Genomic DNA, 20,591 nt, shown 5'->3' with positions numbered 1-20,591 from the left:
AATGCCTTACGAATCAGGGGCAAGGTGGTAGAGAGACCCACAAATGTTGTATTTTCTCTATAAATAAGGATTTAAAAATTAAGATAATGATTGTAATATCTCAATATCTCATCTGAATCTCATTTCAATGTATTAAGGTCATTTTTTCAACGACAACTTTAAAAAAAACAAAAAAGGTTGCTAGCATTTTTTTGCCTGATAACCCCGTATTTTCACATAATTTAATTTTGTATCCCCCCTCTTTGAAGACACACGATGCACTTGATTGAACCCGCATATAGCAGCGATGTTACTGAACTTAACTGCTCCTCTGATAACAAAGCATCCTGGCAGGGTTGACTATAGACCAGGGGTGGGTAAACTTTTTGACTCGCGGGACACAATGGGTTCTAAAATTTGACAGAGGGGCCGTGCCAGGAACAGATGGATGGAGTGTTTTTGTGAACTAATATAAATGACATGGAAAAATCATTACATGAAAGGATTTGGCCTTTACCAAGTAGCAAAGCACTTATTTGCAAGGCAATTTAACAAGAACCTGCCTTCAGAGAAAGGCTTGCTAGCCTTTGCTATTTCAAATGCCCCCCAAAAAACATGCCTTGGTAGATGACTCTTTAATCGCAGTTTGTCTGTGAAAAAAAAGTCGCCAACCTCTGAGCTGCAGCCACCCGTTGTTGCGTTGACTGCTTGCTAGCGTAGTTAGCATGCCTCGTAGCAAAGTGACGGCTGATGTTGTACTCCATGAAAACTGCGACAGTTTCTCGGCATATCAGGCATACAGCCTTCAATTGGACTTAAGTGAAAAAGTATTTTGTTGTTGACTCCGTTTTATCCAAAGCGACTTACAATAAGTGCATTCAACCCCGAGGGTTCAAACCCAGAACAACAAGAATCAAGAAAGTACGATTTCTTCAAAAATAAAGCAAAACTACTAAGTGCTTTAAGTACGTGTCATTTAAGTGCTACGAAATTGTTAGTTTTTTTTTTTATTATTTGGACAAGTTCGGCAGGCCGGATTAAAAAGCCCAACGGGCCGTATACGGCCCGCGGGCCGTACTTTGCACATGTCTGCTATAGACCATTAGCATAGATGTTATTTGGATATTAAATTTGTCACTTTAGTAACTGCAAACAATATATTTGTTTTATTTAAGATCTCAGCGATGTTATTTCAATGACATACTCTGCAAAACTTTTTGTCAAGTCTGTTTACATCGACAACTACTGATGACATGTTGGGTTGTCGCAACAACTACTGGTGATGTAATGGCTTCTTGAAGGGCTGTCCCAATTCGTAGCTGAAGTTTTCAACCACTACCCTTTGTGACTCCGTTTCAAGGGGCAGGATAAACCTCTAAAACTAGGGGTAGGGCCAGGGCAATGGGATCGGGGCTATATCTTGACAGTCATTTAATAAAAAATAACATAACATACCAATACCGGCAATATTGTGGTTGTTGCTTAATCAAGCTGTCCCAAAGCTCAAAACATTTGAGCCAAAGATCAGCCATTGATTTAGTAAAAAGTCTACCTCTACGCATCCACTCCTCACCACAGCAGGGTTTGACAGAGGTATTAAGAAGTTCCTCAGATTTTACGTGTAAAATGTATAGTTTTCTGCCACAAGGTGGCTATAGGGTACTTCAACTGATTTTCCACCCCAAGTTATTCATGTTTTTAACTAGAATTATTTTATTTTATTGTGTCTATGATTATTATGTGAAACACTTAATTTCTTTGCTGTAAATTATTTTCAGCATAATTTTTTGTATGAAAGGTGCTACAAGAACATGTTTGTTATCATTATTGTTGTTATTATTATCAAAAAATAAGATATATGTACTATTGAGCTTACATTATCAACATTGACAATATCTATTAACAACAAACACAAAACTTAAGTGCAAATACCAAATTATGCATCATCATCATGTCAACTCTCCCTTCTGAGAAGCTTTAAAATTATCTGCAGTTATGATCACATATAACTCTTTATTATTTTGTTACAGGTTATTTATTTAACAAATTAAAAAAAGGCTCTATCATCATTTTAATAGAATCTGGTGCAGGACAAACCCTCTTAATGTGTTGTTATATTATAAAGTATATGCTCATATTGCACAGCAGAACATTTTTATGATAGTTGCTAGGTATTTTTGACCATCCTCACACATTATTGTATATCCCACTGTATATTATGTATACATATTATATCTGTACCAACAGTACACTGTAGTGTCTGCGCTGAGGGACGTTCATATCTAACTCAGATGCGCCAGAAAGAGAGAAACCAACTTCAACTCTCACCATCTTCAACTGCTTTGCTTATTTCACCAGTGGCAAGACGCAAGGACACAATTTGATTTAGGAATGCATACTTTAGGCTTAACTATCCAGTAGAATGCAAACACCTACATGTAACATAGGGAGTGACAGCAATTCTAGCCAGTCATGGATGGGTATCGCAAGTAGAGGAAGATACTGTATATGGGGATGCTGTGGGAGACATCTTCAGACTTGGGGGTCACAATTGCTCATGTTCCTCTCCTAGCGTTTGTAAATTGTTCCACCTTCTGGTCTCCGTGATGCATCAAGTCTACATTAAAATACTCTGCATATCCGCAATCAGCTGCTGCCTGAATTATCCTTTGAACACCATCACTATATTAACGCCCACTACACAGAGCTATGATTATGTGTTATCCATAACAGCACATGCAGTTGTCAATGTGTAGTCATGAGTGATGTATGAGCTATTTCATTAGTTTGATATATTATGGTTATAATTATTTGCTATTTTTGCATTTTTATATTTGTAGACACAAGGGGGCACTACGCACAAGACCAGGTAGGATTTATAATAAAGGTAGCAGGTGTGTTAATGAGGGAATATACCAGGAAGGGAAAGAAAAGCTGCAGAAGAAGCACATGTACTTTTGCAATTGAATTATAAAAATAAATCAAACCAAATGTGATTTTTGCACTGACAATGGACTTCTTTAATTGAGTACCACCCAAATGAACTGGTGCCTCAGTGGCTTTTTGTCAAGTTTATTTAAACATCTTTTCACAAATAGCGACTACAAATCTCTGGGGTTGTCTGGCTTGGTGCGCGATGATGGAGCCACTATGTTGCCATCAGAAAGGAAATCCGCTGTGCATCAGCCAATCGGCTTGCTGCTCCCTCGCTGCGAGGGAAAGCTAGGCACTCAACAAAATCACGACTGTTTGCTGTCCTGGCTTCCAAACGGTGGAATGAGCTCCCCATTGACAGTAGGACAGCAGAAAGTCTACACGTCTTCCGCCCCAGGCTAAAGGCACATCCTTTCCGACTACACCTTGAATAAGAAGATGATGTCTTTTAACCATCGTCAACTCTGGCATTTGTACAAAAAAAAATGGAATTACATTTAGTTGCACTTATATATTGCACTTACATGTAGCACTTGTAGTTTAGCTTTTTTGAAGAAAATTATGTTGGTTATTTATAGTGATATGGACAGTTTAATGTCTTAGGAACAAAAGGATGCCAAATCTTTGATGTAAATAAAAGTTTTCAGCCTACAGAGGGCTCAACTTTATAGACACCCCGAAAATCATAGTGAAAAAGTGATGTGGCAGGCTTGTCCATTTTGCCAAAATTCAATTTCTGCAACTCAAAATGCTTCTCAATATCTTGTGTGGCCCCCACGTGCTTGTATGCATGCTTGACAACGTCGCAGCATGCTCCTTATGTGACAACGGATGGTGTCTTGTGGGATGTCCTCCCAGATCTGTCTTAGGGCATCAGTGAGCTCCTGTAAAGTCTGAGGAGCAACCTGGCGGCGTCTGATGGACCGAAACATAATGTCCCAGAGGTGATCTATCGGGTTTAGGTCAGGTGATCGTGAGGGCCATTCAATTGCATCAATTTCTTCATCCTCCAGGTACTGCCTGCATACCCTTGCCACATGAGGCCGGGCATTATCGTGCATCAGGAGGAACCCAGGACCTACTGCACCAGTGTAGGGTCTGACCATGGGTTCAAGGATTTCATCCCGATACCTAATGGCAGTAAGACTGCCGTTCTCTAGCCTGTAGAGGTCTGTGCGTCCCTCCATGGATATGCCTCCCCAGACCATCACTGACCCACCACCAAACCGGTCATGCTGAACGATGTTGCAGGCAGCATAGCGTTCTCCTTGGCTTCTCCAGACCCTTTCACGTCTATCACAGGGGCTCAGGGTGAACCTGCTCTCATCTGTGAAAAGCACAGGGCGCCAGTGGCGGACATGCCAATTCTGGTGTTCTATAGCAAATACCAATCGACCTCCACGGTGCTGGGCAGTGAGCATAGGGCACACTACAGGACGTCGCGCCCTGAGGCCACCCTCATGAAGTCTGTTTCTGACTGTTTGGGCAGAGACATTCACACCAGTGGCCTGTTGGAGGTCATTCTTTAGGGCTCGGGCAGTGCTCAACCTGTTCCTCCTTGCACAAAGCAGCAGATATCGGTCCTGCTGATGGGTTGAGGACCTTCTACAGCCCTGTCCAGCTCTCCTAGAGTAACTGCCTGTCTCCTGGAATATCCTCCATTTTCTGGAGATTATGCTGGGAGACACATCAAATCTCCTTGCAACGGCACGCATGGATGTGCCATCCTGGAGGAGTTGGACAATCTGTGCAACTTCTGTAGGGTTAAGAAATCGCCTCATGCTCCCAGTAGAGATAATGACTCTAGCTAAAGCCAACCCTAATGGAAAACCAGTCGAAGTGATCAAGAGGGAGAAACTTGGAATGGCCTCCACATGCAAAACCACTCCTATTTTGGGGGTCGTCTCATTGTTGCCCCTCTAGTGCACCTGTTGTTAATTCCATCAACACCAATGCAGCTGAAACTGATTAACAACCCCCTCTGCTACTTAACTGACCAGATAATTATCAAAAAAGTGCAATTAAATTCATGCCATACCCTGATAAAAAAGTGTTCCTTTAATTTTTTTGAACAGTGTAATATAATGTTATGCAATTCAAGTGATTTTGAACCTTTTTACTTACCTGGTTTGTGGGGTCCCAAGGCACAGACAGAGGGACCTCACTCTGGGTACGGGAAATTATATACTTCCTGAAACAAGAAAGCAAGAGAAATTAGAAGCATTTTGATACTGTGAGCTGTGAGGTGAATAGCCCAGGACAGTTTTATTGAAACTTAGGGTGAAAATGGTCAAACAAACCTTTGTTCTAATCAAAATCTACTGAAACCCAGTCTGGCATTGGCTTAAAGCAGTGGTCACCAACCTTTTTGGGCCGAAGACCGCTTTTCAATTCCAAACGTAAGGCGAGATCTACAACCCTGATATCTTCCCAAAAACCCACTTAGGAGGGTCATATTCATTTTTTTTTGCCATTTCTGTTAAAGGCTGAATGTACTAACATAAATATACAAAAAGAAAAGGCAATTTTGCAACTTTATCTATTCAATACACAATATGTAGCTTCTCAGTTCAACAATATGATCTGCAGCGAAGCTGCTACTGTAGCACAATGTTTTTACATATTTCATACACATTCATCAGATAAACATAAAAACTCCAGTGAAAGATAATTGTCTCTGTTTACTCTGCTGTGAATTACAACGTTTATCTGTCTATGACACAAATGTATTTACAACACTTCCAAAACCCGTTTCAAAGTAACAGCACTCCAGCGTTTCACTTTCTGAATCATTCATTTGTTATAGCAAATTTGGTTGTTATAGACAGACCAGAAGATGCGCGTCTTCATACTGTAGAGTCCTGACATTAAGCTTTGTACATAATCCGACTTGTTTTGAGGGAAATGCATTAGATAAACCAGCAGCACCGGACAAATAGCGCCTGGGGAAAAACAGACAACCGACACATAGCTGATCTGCGGCGCGACCACAGCCAGTTAGTCCAGAGAGTGGGGGGATTGACAGGGAAGACTGAAAGATCGGCCGGTAGATTGCGATCGACTGGTTGGGGTAAAGCGTGATAGTTTAACCACAGCATTTATACAGCTCCACAAGCAGCACTGTAGACCAAAGAGTGCATAATTCATGCATGCCTTTAGCATGTAGGGCGGAGTGATACACACCTCTCTCATTCTAAATAAGTTTTTTTCATACTCAGATGAGTTCACCGTAGCCTTTGACCACTGAAATCGAATCATCTTTGGTCCAAATGATAACTGGTTCAAATTTAAAGAAATTCCTTAAAGACTTGAGATATCTATATATTGAGGGCAAAAGGTTAAGGTTTTCTTCACAAAACATGACTTTGACCTTTGACCATACAAATCCTTCATTAAGTCCATGTTTCCGCTACATTCACTTTGCTGTGGCAGCCCGCTAGAGCTGTCATTATGAGACACGCACAACACAACACAAGATGCGCACAGCCAGCACATCAGGGTTAAATCGACCGGAATGATCCAGATTCAGGATCTCACATCAGTGATTCATTATTAAATAAATGTGATCGTATTTGTTTGTGTGAAGAGCGACTGAGACCAACGGACACAGGAGATAAATTCCTTCTGCAGATTATGACGCAACAGTGTTTTAACTTCATTGTTGAGATCAGTTCATCTCGTGAGTGATTAGAAAAGACCGACACTGCGTATTGCACCGTGATGCAGTGGCGATGCCTTGAGGGGCGCTGCCATGAGTGGCGCTGCCAGAGGGGCCACCTAAATACAGTAAAGGCTATAAGAGTGCATTGATATTGTATTTTAATATTGACACCACTATTGATGTTATTATTATTATTATATTTTTTTAATCAAATTGAAATAATTCCCATGAGGCATTCTTGAGATGTTCACAAAAATGAGACGGACTGACAACCTGAAAACATAATATCTTGGCATAAAAAAGTGAGTGACTTTTATGTATTTCTTTGAACATGACTAGACTAAAATGTGTAAGCTAATATGTGCTTGTTACATAAGTTTAAATATGGTCTACCTGTCTAATCTGATCTTCTTCCTGGCTATGGCTTCTTGAAACCTCCTCTCCCCCTCCTATCAGACAGAGAGAAGAACACACACAAATAGCAGTTTTGCACATTGTTGTGTTGTTATCAAAAAGGGGCATGACGAGTTGGGGGATTTACAAAAGATCACATCTTTAGTGACCACATCACACATTATTAAGTAACATGTCCATTGACCAATAGATAATTTTCCCCACAGCCACTTTAACATGAAGTGGGTTAATACATGTGTTATTTTGATTGAGCTGAATCAGTGTGGTTAGTTACATTTTCTCAGAGCCTGAGCCACACAGTGTGGTTGTGGCTCTTGATTTTTTGTTGTTTCTTCCTAAGCATTCCATATTTTTTTTAAAGTACAAGTCTTAGTTGTTATTTTTTACTCTAAGAGCTGCAGCATTGAGAAAACACTATAGTAACTTCCAAAAGGCAAACAAGCACATTTACCACCAAATGTCACACAGGCTGATACTCTTGTCTGGCTTGGTTGATTGATTTTTTAATGATGACATTACTATTATCTTACAATGAATATAGTAACCTATAAATTGTATTCAATACAGTGCAATTCAACCCGCAGATGATTTGTATCAATAAAAATGTAATAAAAAAGCACAAAGTCGCTCCATCAAAGCTTCATAGCGTCCTAGTCATCAAACATTGTGTCCACTTGTGAGTCAATTCATTTTTATAGCTTTGATCTTTGTTCACCCAAACCCTCACAACTCTCCAATCCCAACACCTTGAAACTTGTATCACAGGTTACATTAGGGCAACTCACCAGCTGTGTTACTTTCAGCTAAAATTGGTTCCCTTGGATTCAATTTTATTCTTTTGGTTCAGGTACCTTGACAGTTTCAATGTTGTGTTAACAGCCTGATCCTTTGCCCCTTAGTGGCCAAAAATGTTTAATGTTAAATTCACATCCAATTTAATGTTTCTCTCAGCAGCGTCAGAAATAACCAACACTGTACATTGGACAGAGTAATATGCATTTAGTCTTTCCTTATCTCACAATGCCAGGCAACAATAAAACTATAACCACTGCCAACAGGTGGTTTAATAATGTTTTTAGAAAAAGCTGTTCTTAATAAAAAAAAAGAATCAATTACTTACTAATTTTACTACTGATTGGATTTGGATTTGGTAACATGGTAAGATTTTAATTCAAAGCAAGCACTGCCAAGTATAAACTTGAAAAAACCTATTCAATGGAAGACATTCCAGTAAAGACATACACCATTATTTGCATCTGCCTTGTTTGTTACATATGCAAGTCAGAACACATTTTATGTGTCATCACTTGCTTGGAATCAGTAGAAATTGGTAATTTTTCATGCTACCAGAGAAACTGCCACCTCAAAAAATGTTCCTCTATATTTTACTCTACAGGATAATGAATGGCACTTTTCAGAATCACAGGTTTATGTGCTTGAATTTATCTGTAATATGACTAATGTCAGTAGTTCATTATGCTGCTCAACTTACTAAGGGTTCAGGTCGTATCCATGGCAGCATACATGGCTTTTCATGGTCATCAAGTACCTCAAATGTCATGAAGGCTGAGTTTATGTGTCGGTTAGGTCCCTCCTCCTGGTAGGCCTCTGCTCGCACCCCCACCTCCATGCTGCAGGACACGTTAAATCACACATTTATTTCATTCATTTTGTACTTAAAACTGTACCAAATCTTTTTACAGGCCCCGTTTTATACTGAGCCGTTATCTTGACCTGTTTTCCCCCACATGAATCAGCTTTACCTTCTGCATCTTCCTGACTGTTTGTGTATGCAGTGATACCTGTTTTTAAAGGCGTTGTTGACTATAGACCTCAGCAGCAGATTGTCCCCAACTTGAGAAGGACCTCTGAAGGTGAACATGTCAATGGTGCGAAGAGTCGGATGAGCCTGACACAGACGACTGTATAAAGAGAAGATCATACAACAAGATAAAAAAATAACATTTGAAGACACTGGCATATACTGGTGAGAATGAATGTAATTAATCAAAGTTAAGTTACATCGGTGGTTCTCAAACTATTTCAAACACCCCACTACCTCTAGCCTGACGTTGTCATACTCATTATTCTAGTCAGAATATGAGTCTGAGACCGCTCCATTGGGCTGTGATTATGGGGCGTGTTTCAACAGAACCAGGAAACCAAATGCCTCTTCGCTCAATTGGATAGACCTACAACCAATCAGAGCAACGTAGTATGTGACGTATGTCAAGCGACGCATAGTTGTTGTCAGTTGTCTGTTTCAGGAGTTTATTCACTCTCTAAATAAATCAATGGAAATGCTGCTAATGCCGCTCGTATATCCACCGGAGGCAAAGCCCCCAGGAAGCAGCTGGAGGCCAGGGCTGCTTGTGAGAGCGCCGGCCGCCGGCGGCGTGAAGAAGCCCGCTACGGATCTCTCTCAGAGCCTCGCTACCGGCCCGGGACCGCGACCGGCCCGGGACCGGGGCTCTGAGAGGGATCCGTCCCTACCAGAAATCCACGGAGCTGCTGATCCGCACGCTGCGTGGCAGAGCTCCGCTGTCATGGCTCTGCAGGAGCGTTTTACACTTCCTTGTTGCTCCAACATTAACAGCGTCCCAACATGTGTCTTTTGTCTCATATGTGCTGAGGAGCGTAGCGCCCCCCCCCCACTCTCTTTTTATTTATATGACTGCTTGTGTGGCTGCAGCATCGGGGCCAGCTGATAAATTGAACTTTTTATGAATCCCGTAGGAGGACGGCAAAAACATCTTCTCGATCTACAAATGCCTTGATCACGTTCCTCTTTCAAAATGAATGCGCTGTCGATGTCTGCTGGAACAGACTCGATGCAGCATTGACACATCTCAGCTCTGCAGGCAGCGCTCTCTGGTGACGTGGTTGATTACGTCACTGTAGATCATCTGTCAATCATCGTATAAAGCCCGCCCTGACGATTTGATTGGTCCGATCAGCTCCTGATCGGCCATAGTTTCTCCCCAACGGAGCGACTCCAGACCGAACTTCCCGAACAACAAATGTTGTGGGCGGGGCTAAGTTCGTCTGGCACCAAGGCTACACTACCTCCTCTAAAATGTATAAATCATTATCAACGAGAGTTAATTTGATTACGGGAGATTCAATCATATTCATATACATTCATTATGTTGCCAGTACACAAGTCTGCCTATCTGTTTGCTGGAAAACAGGGTTAGTAGAAAGCAGCAGGGTATATGTAAGTTTCTTCAAACAAATGTCTGAGTGCATAATGTTCAGGCGCTGCAAACAGAGTCACAAAAGTTACTGACTGAGAGGGCAAGCCTGCATTGCCTCATGAAGTATATCATAGCATCAAAAAGAAAAAAGGGGCATTTCACAGTGAAGGTTTCAAGCTGGAAGGACATTGATATATGTGTATAGCCTCTTCTGCTTGGTAGCATCAGCTTCATGTTCAGATCCTCAGTCAGTTCTTTAGAGGATCAGCTGTTTGCCGAGCTTTACTGAATTTTATCAGCCGACAAATCCTACTGACAACTCTATCTGCATCACTATTTTCCTTTCAATCAACTAATCTATTAACAATTTTAAATGCCATATTTCAAAGTGCACATAAATTTGCGAGTGACTGTACCTGGCAGCAATCGTAGCGACATTCACCATCCAGGCCATGATCTGTCCTCCAAATGTATTCACCTGGTGATCCGATAAACACAAGAGAGATTAGTCAGGGACAGTTCCAAAGATGACCCCTCAACACTATAATACAAAACTGATGAGACATGAGATTTGTGAATAAAGAGTAAAAGCCTTCGTTTTGACAGAACATTGGATACTAGGTAGGACATTCTTTAAAGCTACGTTTTAATTCTTGATGCAACATTTGCATGTTTTAAGTTATTATTCCGTTTGGGTTTTATAAGTAGCTATATATATGTTTTACATTTGGTTTTATTGGTTTTGATTTGTGTTGCATGGTTTTAGGAGTTTTTCTGTTTGCTGTTTTTACATTGCATGTTTATTTGGATTATGGATCAAAGTGATGAGAAACAGCTGTGACTAAAATGACCACACCTCACACAGCTCACGATTGGTCGACACAGGACATTGTGCTTTTTAGGATTGATATGGGACAGGTACGGCAGAAAGAAAGACAACAGAAAACACAGGGAAGATGGACATGAGGATGGCAGAAAAACTGGAGAGTTCTACACACCGCAGGGAGTTTGCAGTCTATGAATGTGGCGGCGAGGCAAAATAAAGCCAGGGACGAGGTACTGGACAAAGATCATTGAAAGAGTTGGACATGACGCGGAGGCCGAAAAACTTGGTTCAACTCCTAAGTAGGAAAGTCAACAAGAAAATGTAATGCGTGTGAGTGAGCATTCAATTGTGTGTGCCCATGACTCAGGGTGCTTCCTTCTCTTCCACAGTGGCCGCAGCATATCGAGTAAGCAGGGGCAGCGAGACAAACAGAGACATTTTAGTACCACCACTTCAAGAAGAGTCATCTCCTTTTTTTTAAGTGCACTGGTTATTATTTACCTGGGTACATTTAAGTAATTTCAGCCTTTTTAATACCCATTTTTTAAAACCTTTTGTTTTATATACCGGATCATTTTTTTTCGATGGTGTAGCTAAGTACCTTTTGTTTTTATTCTGTGGTATTGTATTGGTTGTGAAAAAAATATTAAAGTGGAATTAACTTTTGTCACTGGTAAAACAGAAATAGAACCTCACACACTTGATATAAATACAGAAATGCATCACCTGATGGTTAGCATGTGGGGGTAGAACCAGTTCAACACTCTCCACCTTGGTCTTCTCTGCTGCCACTGCATTGCCTACTGCTGAGTTAACTGTCACACACACACACACACACACACACACACACACACACACACACACACACACACACACACACACACACACACACACACACACACACACACACACACACACACACACACACACACACACACACACACACACACACACACACACACACACACACACACACACACACACACACACACGTCATATCTTTCTTCTCTGACACATATACACGTGTTAATTAAGATGATCCCTGCAGTTCTAATAACACCATACTATTATTTGTTAAATTGGCCAGTTGGGACTTTTCAGCAGTGGATTAATCCACATTTGGTGCTCGTGTGTATCTAGTGTCCTAGGACAGTGTGCGTGTGTGTAACTGAGTTAAGAGTGTATGTGTGTGTGTGAGAACAAAAGATATGACCTAAGTGCAACAGTGTGACTCACTTTTTTTAATAGCTTCAGTTTAGCATGCTTTAATATCTCATTTATTACCAAATTTGAAAAAAATTCATGTACATTTATAGATCAAACTTAGCTCATTACACCACCCAGTGTTACAAACAGTCTTGGACCAATGCTAACCTAGAGTCAACAGTTGTCTAGGGATGTCTCTACTTCATGACATTTATACACTCCTGATCAAAATCTTAAGACCAGTTAAAAAATTGCATGAATTTGCATTTTGCACTGTTGATTCTTAGGAAGGTTCTAAGTAGAGTTTAAAAATGCAAAAAGAAGAAATGGGAACAAGAGCCCAAAAGTTGTGAGCAGGCAATTTATTGAAAACACCAATTTAACTGAAGTAGGCTGTTCATCAGCTGATCAAAAGTTTAAGACCACAGCTCAAAAAAAAAAAAAAAAACTCCTAAAACAGAAATTAAAGTGTCAAAAACTGACTCAGTAATGAGTAGCTCCACCATTATTGTTGATCACTTCAAAAATTTGTTTTGGCATGCTTGATGCAAGTGTTTCCAAAAGGCTAGAGCGAATGTTGCGGCAAGTGGTGAAGATGGCTTCACGAAGGGCATCCACTGTCTGGAACTGAAGTCCATTTTTGTAAACTTCCCTTGCCATCCATCCCCAAATGTTCTCAATTGGATTAAGATCAGGGGAACACGCAGGATGGTCCAAAAGAGTGATGTTATTCTCCTGGAAAAAAGTCTTGGTCAGACGGGCATTGTGAATTGGAGCGTTGTCCTGCTGAAAAACCCAGTCGTTACCACACAGACAAGGGCCCTCAGTCATGAGGGATCCCCGCTGCAAAATCTCCACATAGCCAGCTGCTGTTTGACGCCCCTGCACAACCTGGAGCTCCATTGTTCCATTGAAGGAAAAAGCACCCCAGATCATGATGGCGCCCCCTCCACTGTGCCGCGTAGAAAACATCTCAGGTGGCATCTCCTTGTCATGCCAGTAACGTTGGAAGCCATCAGGACCATTAAGGTTACATTTTTTCTCGTCAGAGAATAAAACTTTCTTCCACCTTTGAATGTCCCATGTTTGGTGCTCCCTTGCAAAGTCTAAACGGGCAATTTTGTGGCGTTGAAGGAGACGTGGCCTTTGAAGACGTTTCTTGTTTTTGAAGCCCTTCCTTCGCAGATGCCGTCTGATGGTTATTGGGCTGCAGTCAGCACCAGTAATGGCCTTAATTTGGGACGAGGATCGTCCCGTGTCTTGACGGTCAGCCATTCGGATCCTCCGGCTCAGCGCCGGTGAGATTTTTTTGGGTCTACCACTTGATTTTTTTGTTCCATAACCCTGAGGATCTTTTAAGAAATGCAAAATGACTGTCTTACTGCGTCCAACCTCAGCAGTGATGGCACGTTGTGAGAGGCCTTGTTTATGCAGTTCAACAATCCTACCACGTTCAAAGACGGAGAGCTTTTTTGCCTTTGCCATCAAGAGATCTTCACAGTGTGATTACTTAACAGGAAATAACATGGAATCCAAATTTTTGCACAGATTTTGGCTTTTAAAGGCTGTGGTCTTAAACTTTTGATCAGCTGATGAACAGCCTATTTGAGTTAAATTGTTGTTTTCAATCAATTGGCTGCTCACAACTTTTGGTCTCTTGTTCCCATTTCTTCTTTTTGCATTTTGAAGCTCTACTTAGAACCTTCCTAAGATCCAACAGTGCAAAATGCAAATTCATGCAATTTTTTAACTGGTCTTTAGATTTTGATCAGGAGTGTATATAGCATATATGATAAACACCCTCTAATTAAAGGTGGTCGCCCCTTGCTAGTGACTGCTGTGATGATTCTGTGTTTGTTTTGTGTTGTCTCTCCCCCTCCCCTTTCTGTTCTTCTCCTACAGGTCACATGTGTGGTGGGGAGTGTGGCTGGCTTCTCCTCTTTCTGCAGCAGACAACACACACCTCCTCTCACTCAACTCATCAACCTCCCCATAAAGCCTGGCCTTGACTCCACTGCTCTGGCAGATAATTCCGTCTAGCTCTGTCGTTGCTCTGCATGTTGTTTGTGAACCTTCTATGCTCTTGTTTTTTGGATAATCCTCTCCAGTGTTTTTCTTCTCCGTTTTTTTTTTACCCAGATATCCTGTGTGCCTTGCTGCTTGCCTAAGATGAGATTTCTGTTCAGTGACTTTTTTTCATGTGCTCAGCACTCCTGCTGCTTTGTGGATCTCATCAGCCAACCTGCTCTCTGCCTCCACTGCCTGCTCTTTGTTGCTTCCTTTTTTGAGCAATAAAGACTTTATTTATCATCACCTGTATTTCAATATCTGCTTTGGGGTCCAAAGTAAATCAAAGCTGAACAGCTGGAATCTGGAAAACTGCAAAAATTTTCAAATCTGTCTTTAGAACGCAGTACCTTTCCGAACTGAGTTCTAAAGGCATTTTTCAAATTTCCAGGAAGAGGCCCCTCAGCCAGAATTTAGTCTGCCATAAGGGGTAGCATGGAAATGTGCATCACACCTACCTAGCTGGATCGAGCCATGGGATAGCAGATCTCTGATGATGTCATCATGTACCATCCTCACCCTCCGTCTCTCAGCTGCTATGCTGTATTCAACCTGCTCTTTCTGAGTCTGAGGTACAATGGGCTTCAAGGTAATCTGTGAGGAAGTGTCAGTAAATGTTACCACTGACTGTATCACACACAAACACAAACGCACACACCTCATCCCACACATTCTTAGATGATAGGTGGGTTCACACAACAACCAGTTACCTTTTTTCCATTGTTTGTGCGCTGGGTTACAAAAGTGGCGTAAGCATGACAAACTCTCCAGTGACGGTCAGTGAACAGGTCCTCACAGCTCACCTGTATACCCACCTGACATGGAATATGTGATCATTATTGGTCAGGACATAAGTATTGTATTTTGGGGTAATACAATCTGCGGTATTTATACATATGCATTATCACAAAAATCCAAGCTTGGCCTGGACACTTCATGTTATGCTCCTGTCTAGGGTAGGAGCTCAGCATAAAAAATTACAAAACGTGTTCCCCTCCCGTTCCCCAAAACCAGAACCAAAACACTAACTTATTCAATGAAGTGTGAATTTATTATTTACATAAACAAACAGTGAATCGTGATACGGAACTGGAAATGCTGAATACTCAGGGTGAGCCCATGCCAAAACAACAAACAAAATAAACTAACTCCACAAAGTAAACTGCTGTATAAACCCTAATGAAATAAATAGAAAAACCGAAAGACATAAACTAAACCTATCTCCCTAAAATACAACAACAAATTAGAAAATCACATAAAGAACACAGGCACCTCACCCCCTAATAACATCAGTGCTAACTTTAAACAGACAATGAGAATAATGTGACTATTCCAATATGTACAAATACTTACAAGTCTGCATCAAAGTTACACACAAAAAATACACACGAATGAAACGCGAATGGAAAGTGTGGGAATCAAGGACAGAACCGAGCTGCTGCTCGTCATTGTCCTCCTGATGACTGGGAAACCTGGATGCTTTAACCTGAGGCCTGTTATGGAGGGGCCAATCAGCAGCAACCAGCTCCCAGCGAAATCATCTCCATCCATCCAATTAGGAGGAGACCTGCCGGTGTCAATTCACAGATCCTCCCCTGAAAAGAACACACACTCACACCAAAATACAGACACACAAACCATAGGAACAAAACACAATACAATTGGCTCACCCTGAGTATTCAGCCTTTTAATTTCCGTATCATGATTCACTGTTTTTTTGTATAAATAATAAATTCACATTACATTGAATAGATTATTGTTTTTTTTCTTATTTTGGGGACCGGGAAGGGAAAAAGTTTTTGTACACTTTTTATGCTCCTACCTTAGACTGGAGCATAACAATGCATTATAACAAAAATCCAAGCTTGGCTGTAAAACAACACTATATAACAGGGACATAATGTGAACTCCTCTGACCTCCATACTGGTGTTAAACGCTCTGTTGACCTTTGCTTTGATGTTCACCACTTGACCCACACTGAACAAAGAGACATAAAGGACAAGACTATCAATATACACTGTGCAGACACACATCCACACACCCAAATGCACTCACACAATTTAGGTATTTAGAAGGACCCACACTTGTCTACACACTGTTCTTATTACCTGATGGTGTGTTCAAAGTGGATGTCATCCATCGAAGCAGTGACACAGGGACTTCCAGCATGTCGCTCAGCTGCTCATATGAAACAGAAACATTTCACATCCTTTTGGTCTGGACTGTGGTTACACCACACAGTGGACACACTCAGACGGAATAAAACCATTTCAACAAAACACAAAATGACAAATATTCTCTCTCTCACCAGAGAGGCAGGCAGTGGAGTCTATCCATTTGAGCAGTTGTCCCACGCTCAGCTCCTGACGAGGGTTACTGTGACACGGCATCACTATCTGACTCATTTTCACCTCTGTGGGGTTCATACTCTCGCCTTCTTTTTCCTCTTCTTCCTCTTCCTCCTCATCTTTCACCAGACCACCTGACACCCTAGAACTCATCTTTAAACCTGAGGGAAGTGTAAGAATAAACATAGGCCAGTTGTTCCTGAATTGGGAATTTCCACCAGTAACAGTCTGGATAGATTAGATTACTGTTTATGATGCTTGGCAAAGACAGATCGAAGCCCCCCACCCCGCGCCATGTTTCATACATTAAGTGCTTTAGATTCTGAAAATTGTATTTTGTCCGTGCAGGAGATAAAGATAGGCTGTTTAAACTCTAAACTGTGCCAAAGCAGATTAAAACAAACACTTATTTACTGTCTTGTAATAACAGTACCTCCTAAAAATGTAAAGCTGATAAAAAGAAAATGTTAGAACCATAAAGTGAAGACTTGGTACCCCATCACCTCACCCACAGACCTAAATAAGGGTAAAAACCTCAACCATCTCTCACAGTTTCAATTAAAGGCCTGTGACTGCACATCATCGTGGAAAACTATAAACTCTTCTTGCTACTAGCAGAGAGGCTGTTATTCATTGCTGGAGACATTATATTAACAGCAATACACAGTTTTTACAAAACACCTATAGCATTTAATGGAGGTAACTTAACTTAAATAAATAAGATAAAAAACCCTGAAGCACTTTCTCTGTCAATTTCGCATTTATGGCCCTCATTAAGCCCATAGTTCAGAAGTTAATGGTTGGGCACTGTACCAGAACAGTAACCTGATCAGGTGCAGGAAACAATTTCCAGTTTTTTTTGACTGAACATTTTAACCTTTCAAAAATTAATTAAAAAATATAACATATCTTAGTGCCCCCTGCCCTCTTGGACAGATGCTCACTGGTTTCCGTATACACCAGTCAGAGCAAGAGGGAAAGATACGTGTACGCTATTCATTTTGATAAAAACATTGTCTGAAGATGGACAGGAGCTCATACTGATGACTAAATGCATTACTACTTGAATTATTTCTGGCTGTGAACTGTTCGGAATTTGAGCCTGTGGCTAAAGGAATTTGAGCATTTTCAAGTTTTACTCAGACTGGAGGAATAACATTAATACAGTGTTTTAGTTTTCTTACATTTGAAAGTGTTTGTCCTACTTGGTTTGTACAAACATCTGTCAATTATCACCGGCCTACTATTTCAACAAACGTCTGTGTGCGAAACGCATATCTCATGCGATTGTTTTGAGTGGTCATGGCAAATGCAGTGTAAAATTTGGTGCAATTTGGACTCACAATATGTTTAATATTAATAAACTTTGTATAAACAGACCAGTGCTTTGTAGCAGTCAGTGGGGGCGGCACACTGTTCTTTCAGTTTGTGGTTCGAGTTGAACCTGTCTTCTGCTTGGTAACTGGCAGAGTTCAGGCAATAATATCTAAACAGCTTGATCAATTTGATAATCTAAATATTTTTATTTCACCATATGGCAACAACTTACATTAAAACACTTCCTCTTTAGCGAGTTTGAAGCAAGTCTTCAAAGTAATAGCACAGCGTTCATTTTATAGATTCAATGCATTAAATCGAATTGAATTACAGAGCTTTTATTTTGAAAAGTTGAGAACGTTGGTCAGAAGATTGTGACCGCAGTAATAATAAGGCTAATTGAGTTTCACTCATGAACAATATAGACTATGAAATCTTGATTCTGGAAATCTGGTTTGCAGATTAACCAGGTATGACAAACGCACTTTTTAAAAACTTAACTCTGAACTGTTTGTAGAGGACTCACTAATGACAAGGAACTTTTTGGAGTAGCTCTGGAGCATTAACACAGGCCAAGCCAATATCTCACTCAAAAGACGCAGGTTAAGAACTATTACCGCAACTAGGAAGTTCACTGACATAACTGAAAAAAAACATGCATGGGTGTATGTGCTGCAGAACTGATTAACAGTCTGTATTTACACAAAACCTATAAAATACTGTAGTGTAGACAACACGACCTCAACAGTCACTTCTCTATGTGATCCTATCTTTAAGATGCAATGTCCTCATTCCATGAGTCGCCAGGTCACATAGGTTGAGTGGTTACATGACAAGTATTGCGACATGCTGTACGTAGTTTATTGCAACAGCTTCCTGTTACATTATTAATTTTCAGTTGAATGTTTTTCTTTAAAAGCTGATTTGTTTTCCTCACAAGCTTAACCTACAAACACAGTGTCGAGACAGTACGAGTTAAGCTCTAACATGTAGGATTAAACAGAAAACATGGTAATGAATGTGTCATTGACTTCGTTGTTACAGGCACAGCACCGTGTGTGTAGCTAAAGGTGACATACTAGACCCATTTAAATATACATACTGACATTTCAGCTGCAATGGTATGATGGATGGTGGATGATCTACACGAAAACTGCTCAATCCTCAAATCGTTGTCGGCTCTCACGAGATTCAAATGTAGTAAGCCAACGTATGTTTGTGTGACACTCTGACTCGTATATTGATGGGAGCAAATCCGGGCACATGAAGAGCAGCAGATGACATCAACAGCACAACTTGTCAGCAGCAGTTACCTGGTCGTTAACTGAAACCCACTGAAACCCGACGCTATTACTCTAGGCTAACCAGTAGCTAGCCACGTAACTTAATGTTTGCTAACTAACCTCAAAAGTCTCCCATAGCTCTTTAGTTAGTAGAACAAAAGACACGTTTTAAGCCTGTCAGATTCATCACGCACATACAGAACTAGCTGTTAGCTATTTCGAGTGGTTGCTAATATAAGTGCTATCTAGCTCAGTTAAGAGTAACATTAAACTCTTTATCTTTAACGTTAGTTGCATAGAAAAATAACAAACCTGACAGCAGCTGGTAAATATGTCAAGTCAAACATACACAGCTTGATTTGTCAAATGTTATTCCGGTGATACCTTTCAAATTATAAGTCGTAGTAGCTTCCTGTGCTGGTGAATACAGTGTGTATTTGTCTGAGGAACCAGCCAAATGTGAAATATAAAGGGTTAAGAGGATAATTCAAATATTTACAGCAAGAAACACTGTAAAAATAAGTGCTACAAAAATAACATTTGAATAAGGTATGTTTTTGTAACTTGCATGAACCTCGTATTAAACAAATTGATTTACAGCCAAACAATTGCAATACCAGTCTGAAACTTTGGAGTGGCCATCCGACCTCTGCAGCTCATCCAGAATGCAGAAGCTTGAGTTGTTCTTTAACCTACCTAAATTCACTCGCACTACTCCGCTCCTCTGCTCCTTCACTTGTTACCAGTGGCTGCTCGCATCCATTTCAAAACATTAGTGCTAGCGTACCGTGCTGCGAACGGATCGGGTCCAGCCTACATCCAAGACATGGTCAAACGTTACACCACAGCCCGTTCACTTCGCTCTGCTTCCCCGAGCTAAACACTCATCAAAATCACGACTGTTTGCTGTCCTGGCTCCAAAATGCTGGAATGAGCTCCCCATGTACATCCGGACAGAATAAAGCGTACACTTCTTCCGCCACAAACTAATAACAAACCTCCTCCGACTATACCTAAAAATAAAAATGTTAAAACAAAAAATGTAGTAGCACTTAAGTATAGCACTTCGTAGTTTTGCTTTATTTTAAGAAATTGTACTTTCTTGATTTTGTTGTTCTGGGTTTGTACACTGGTGGTTGAATGCACTTATTGTAAGTCGCTTTGAATAAAAGCGTCAGCTAAATGAAATGTAATGTAAAGGCAAACTTCCGGTGTTTGTATTTTAAAACTTTGTAAAACTCTACAAAGTTGTCTTCAACTTGGAAACATTGCAACCCTGATAAAGATCTTACTCACCTGATTATGGTCGCCTCTGAGCGTGTGTCCGTGTAGCCATTGTCTTCAGGCTGTTTTTCGTC

General features: G+C 40.8%; 1 protein-coding gene across 7 annotated transcripts in view; it reads right to left on the bottom strand.

Moving 5' to 3' along the window:
- The window catches only part of LOC133017637 (acyl-coenzyme A thioesterase 11-like), a 26,235-nt gene extending 5,644 nt beyond the window's left edge, over positions 1–20,591 (bottom strand). For 2 of the 7 annotated variants that reach the window (XR_009682782.1, XM_061083765.1), the window contains exons 1-12: positions 20,530–20,591; positions 16,594–16,794; positions 16,394–16,463; positions 16,202–16,262; positions 14,995–15,099; positions 14,743–14,878; positions 11,738–11,826; positions 10,602–10,663; positions 8,791–8,910; positions 8,481–8,619; positions 6,968–7,023; positions 5,038–5,104 (exon numbers count right to left, since the gene is read on the bottom strand). Coding sequence is in view for 6 of the 7 variants with exons in the window: in XM_061083765.1 (XP_060939748.1) it covers positions 5,038–5,104; positions 6,968–7,023; positions 8,481–8,619; positions 8,791–8,910; positions 10,602–10,663; positions 11,738–11,826; positions 14,743–14,878; positions 14,995–15,099; positions 16,202–16,262; positions 16,394–16,463; positions 16,594–16,786 (1,098 nt within the window). In the remaining variant the exon portion in view is untranslated. Of the gene's footprint in view, positions 1–5,037; positions 5,105–6,967; positions 7,024–8,480; positions 8,620–8,790; positions 8,911–10,601; positions 10,664–11,737; positions 11,827–14,742; positions 14,879–14,994; positions 15,100–16,201; positions 16,263–16,393; positions 16,464–16,593; positions 16,795–19,056; positions 19,487–19,545; positions 19,569–19,929; positions 19,980–20,020; positions 20,041–20,529 lie in introns of those variants that run through there. The other 5 variants (XM_061083770.1, XM_061083769.1, XM_061083766.1 and 2 more) reach the window with 5 other exon arrangements.

Source organism: Limanda limanda, chromosome 13 (assembly GCF_963576545.1).
Source record: "Limanda limanda chromosome 13, fLimLim1.1, whole genome shotgun sequence".
Taxonomy (NCBI): Eukaryota; Metazoa; Chordata; class Actinopteri; order Pleuronectiformes; family Pleuronectidae; genus Limanda; species Limanda limanda.
This window is presented reverse-complemented; position numbering and strand designations above follow the sequence as displayed.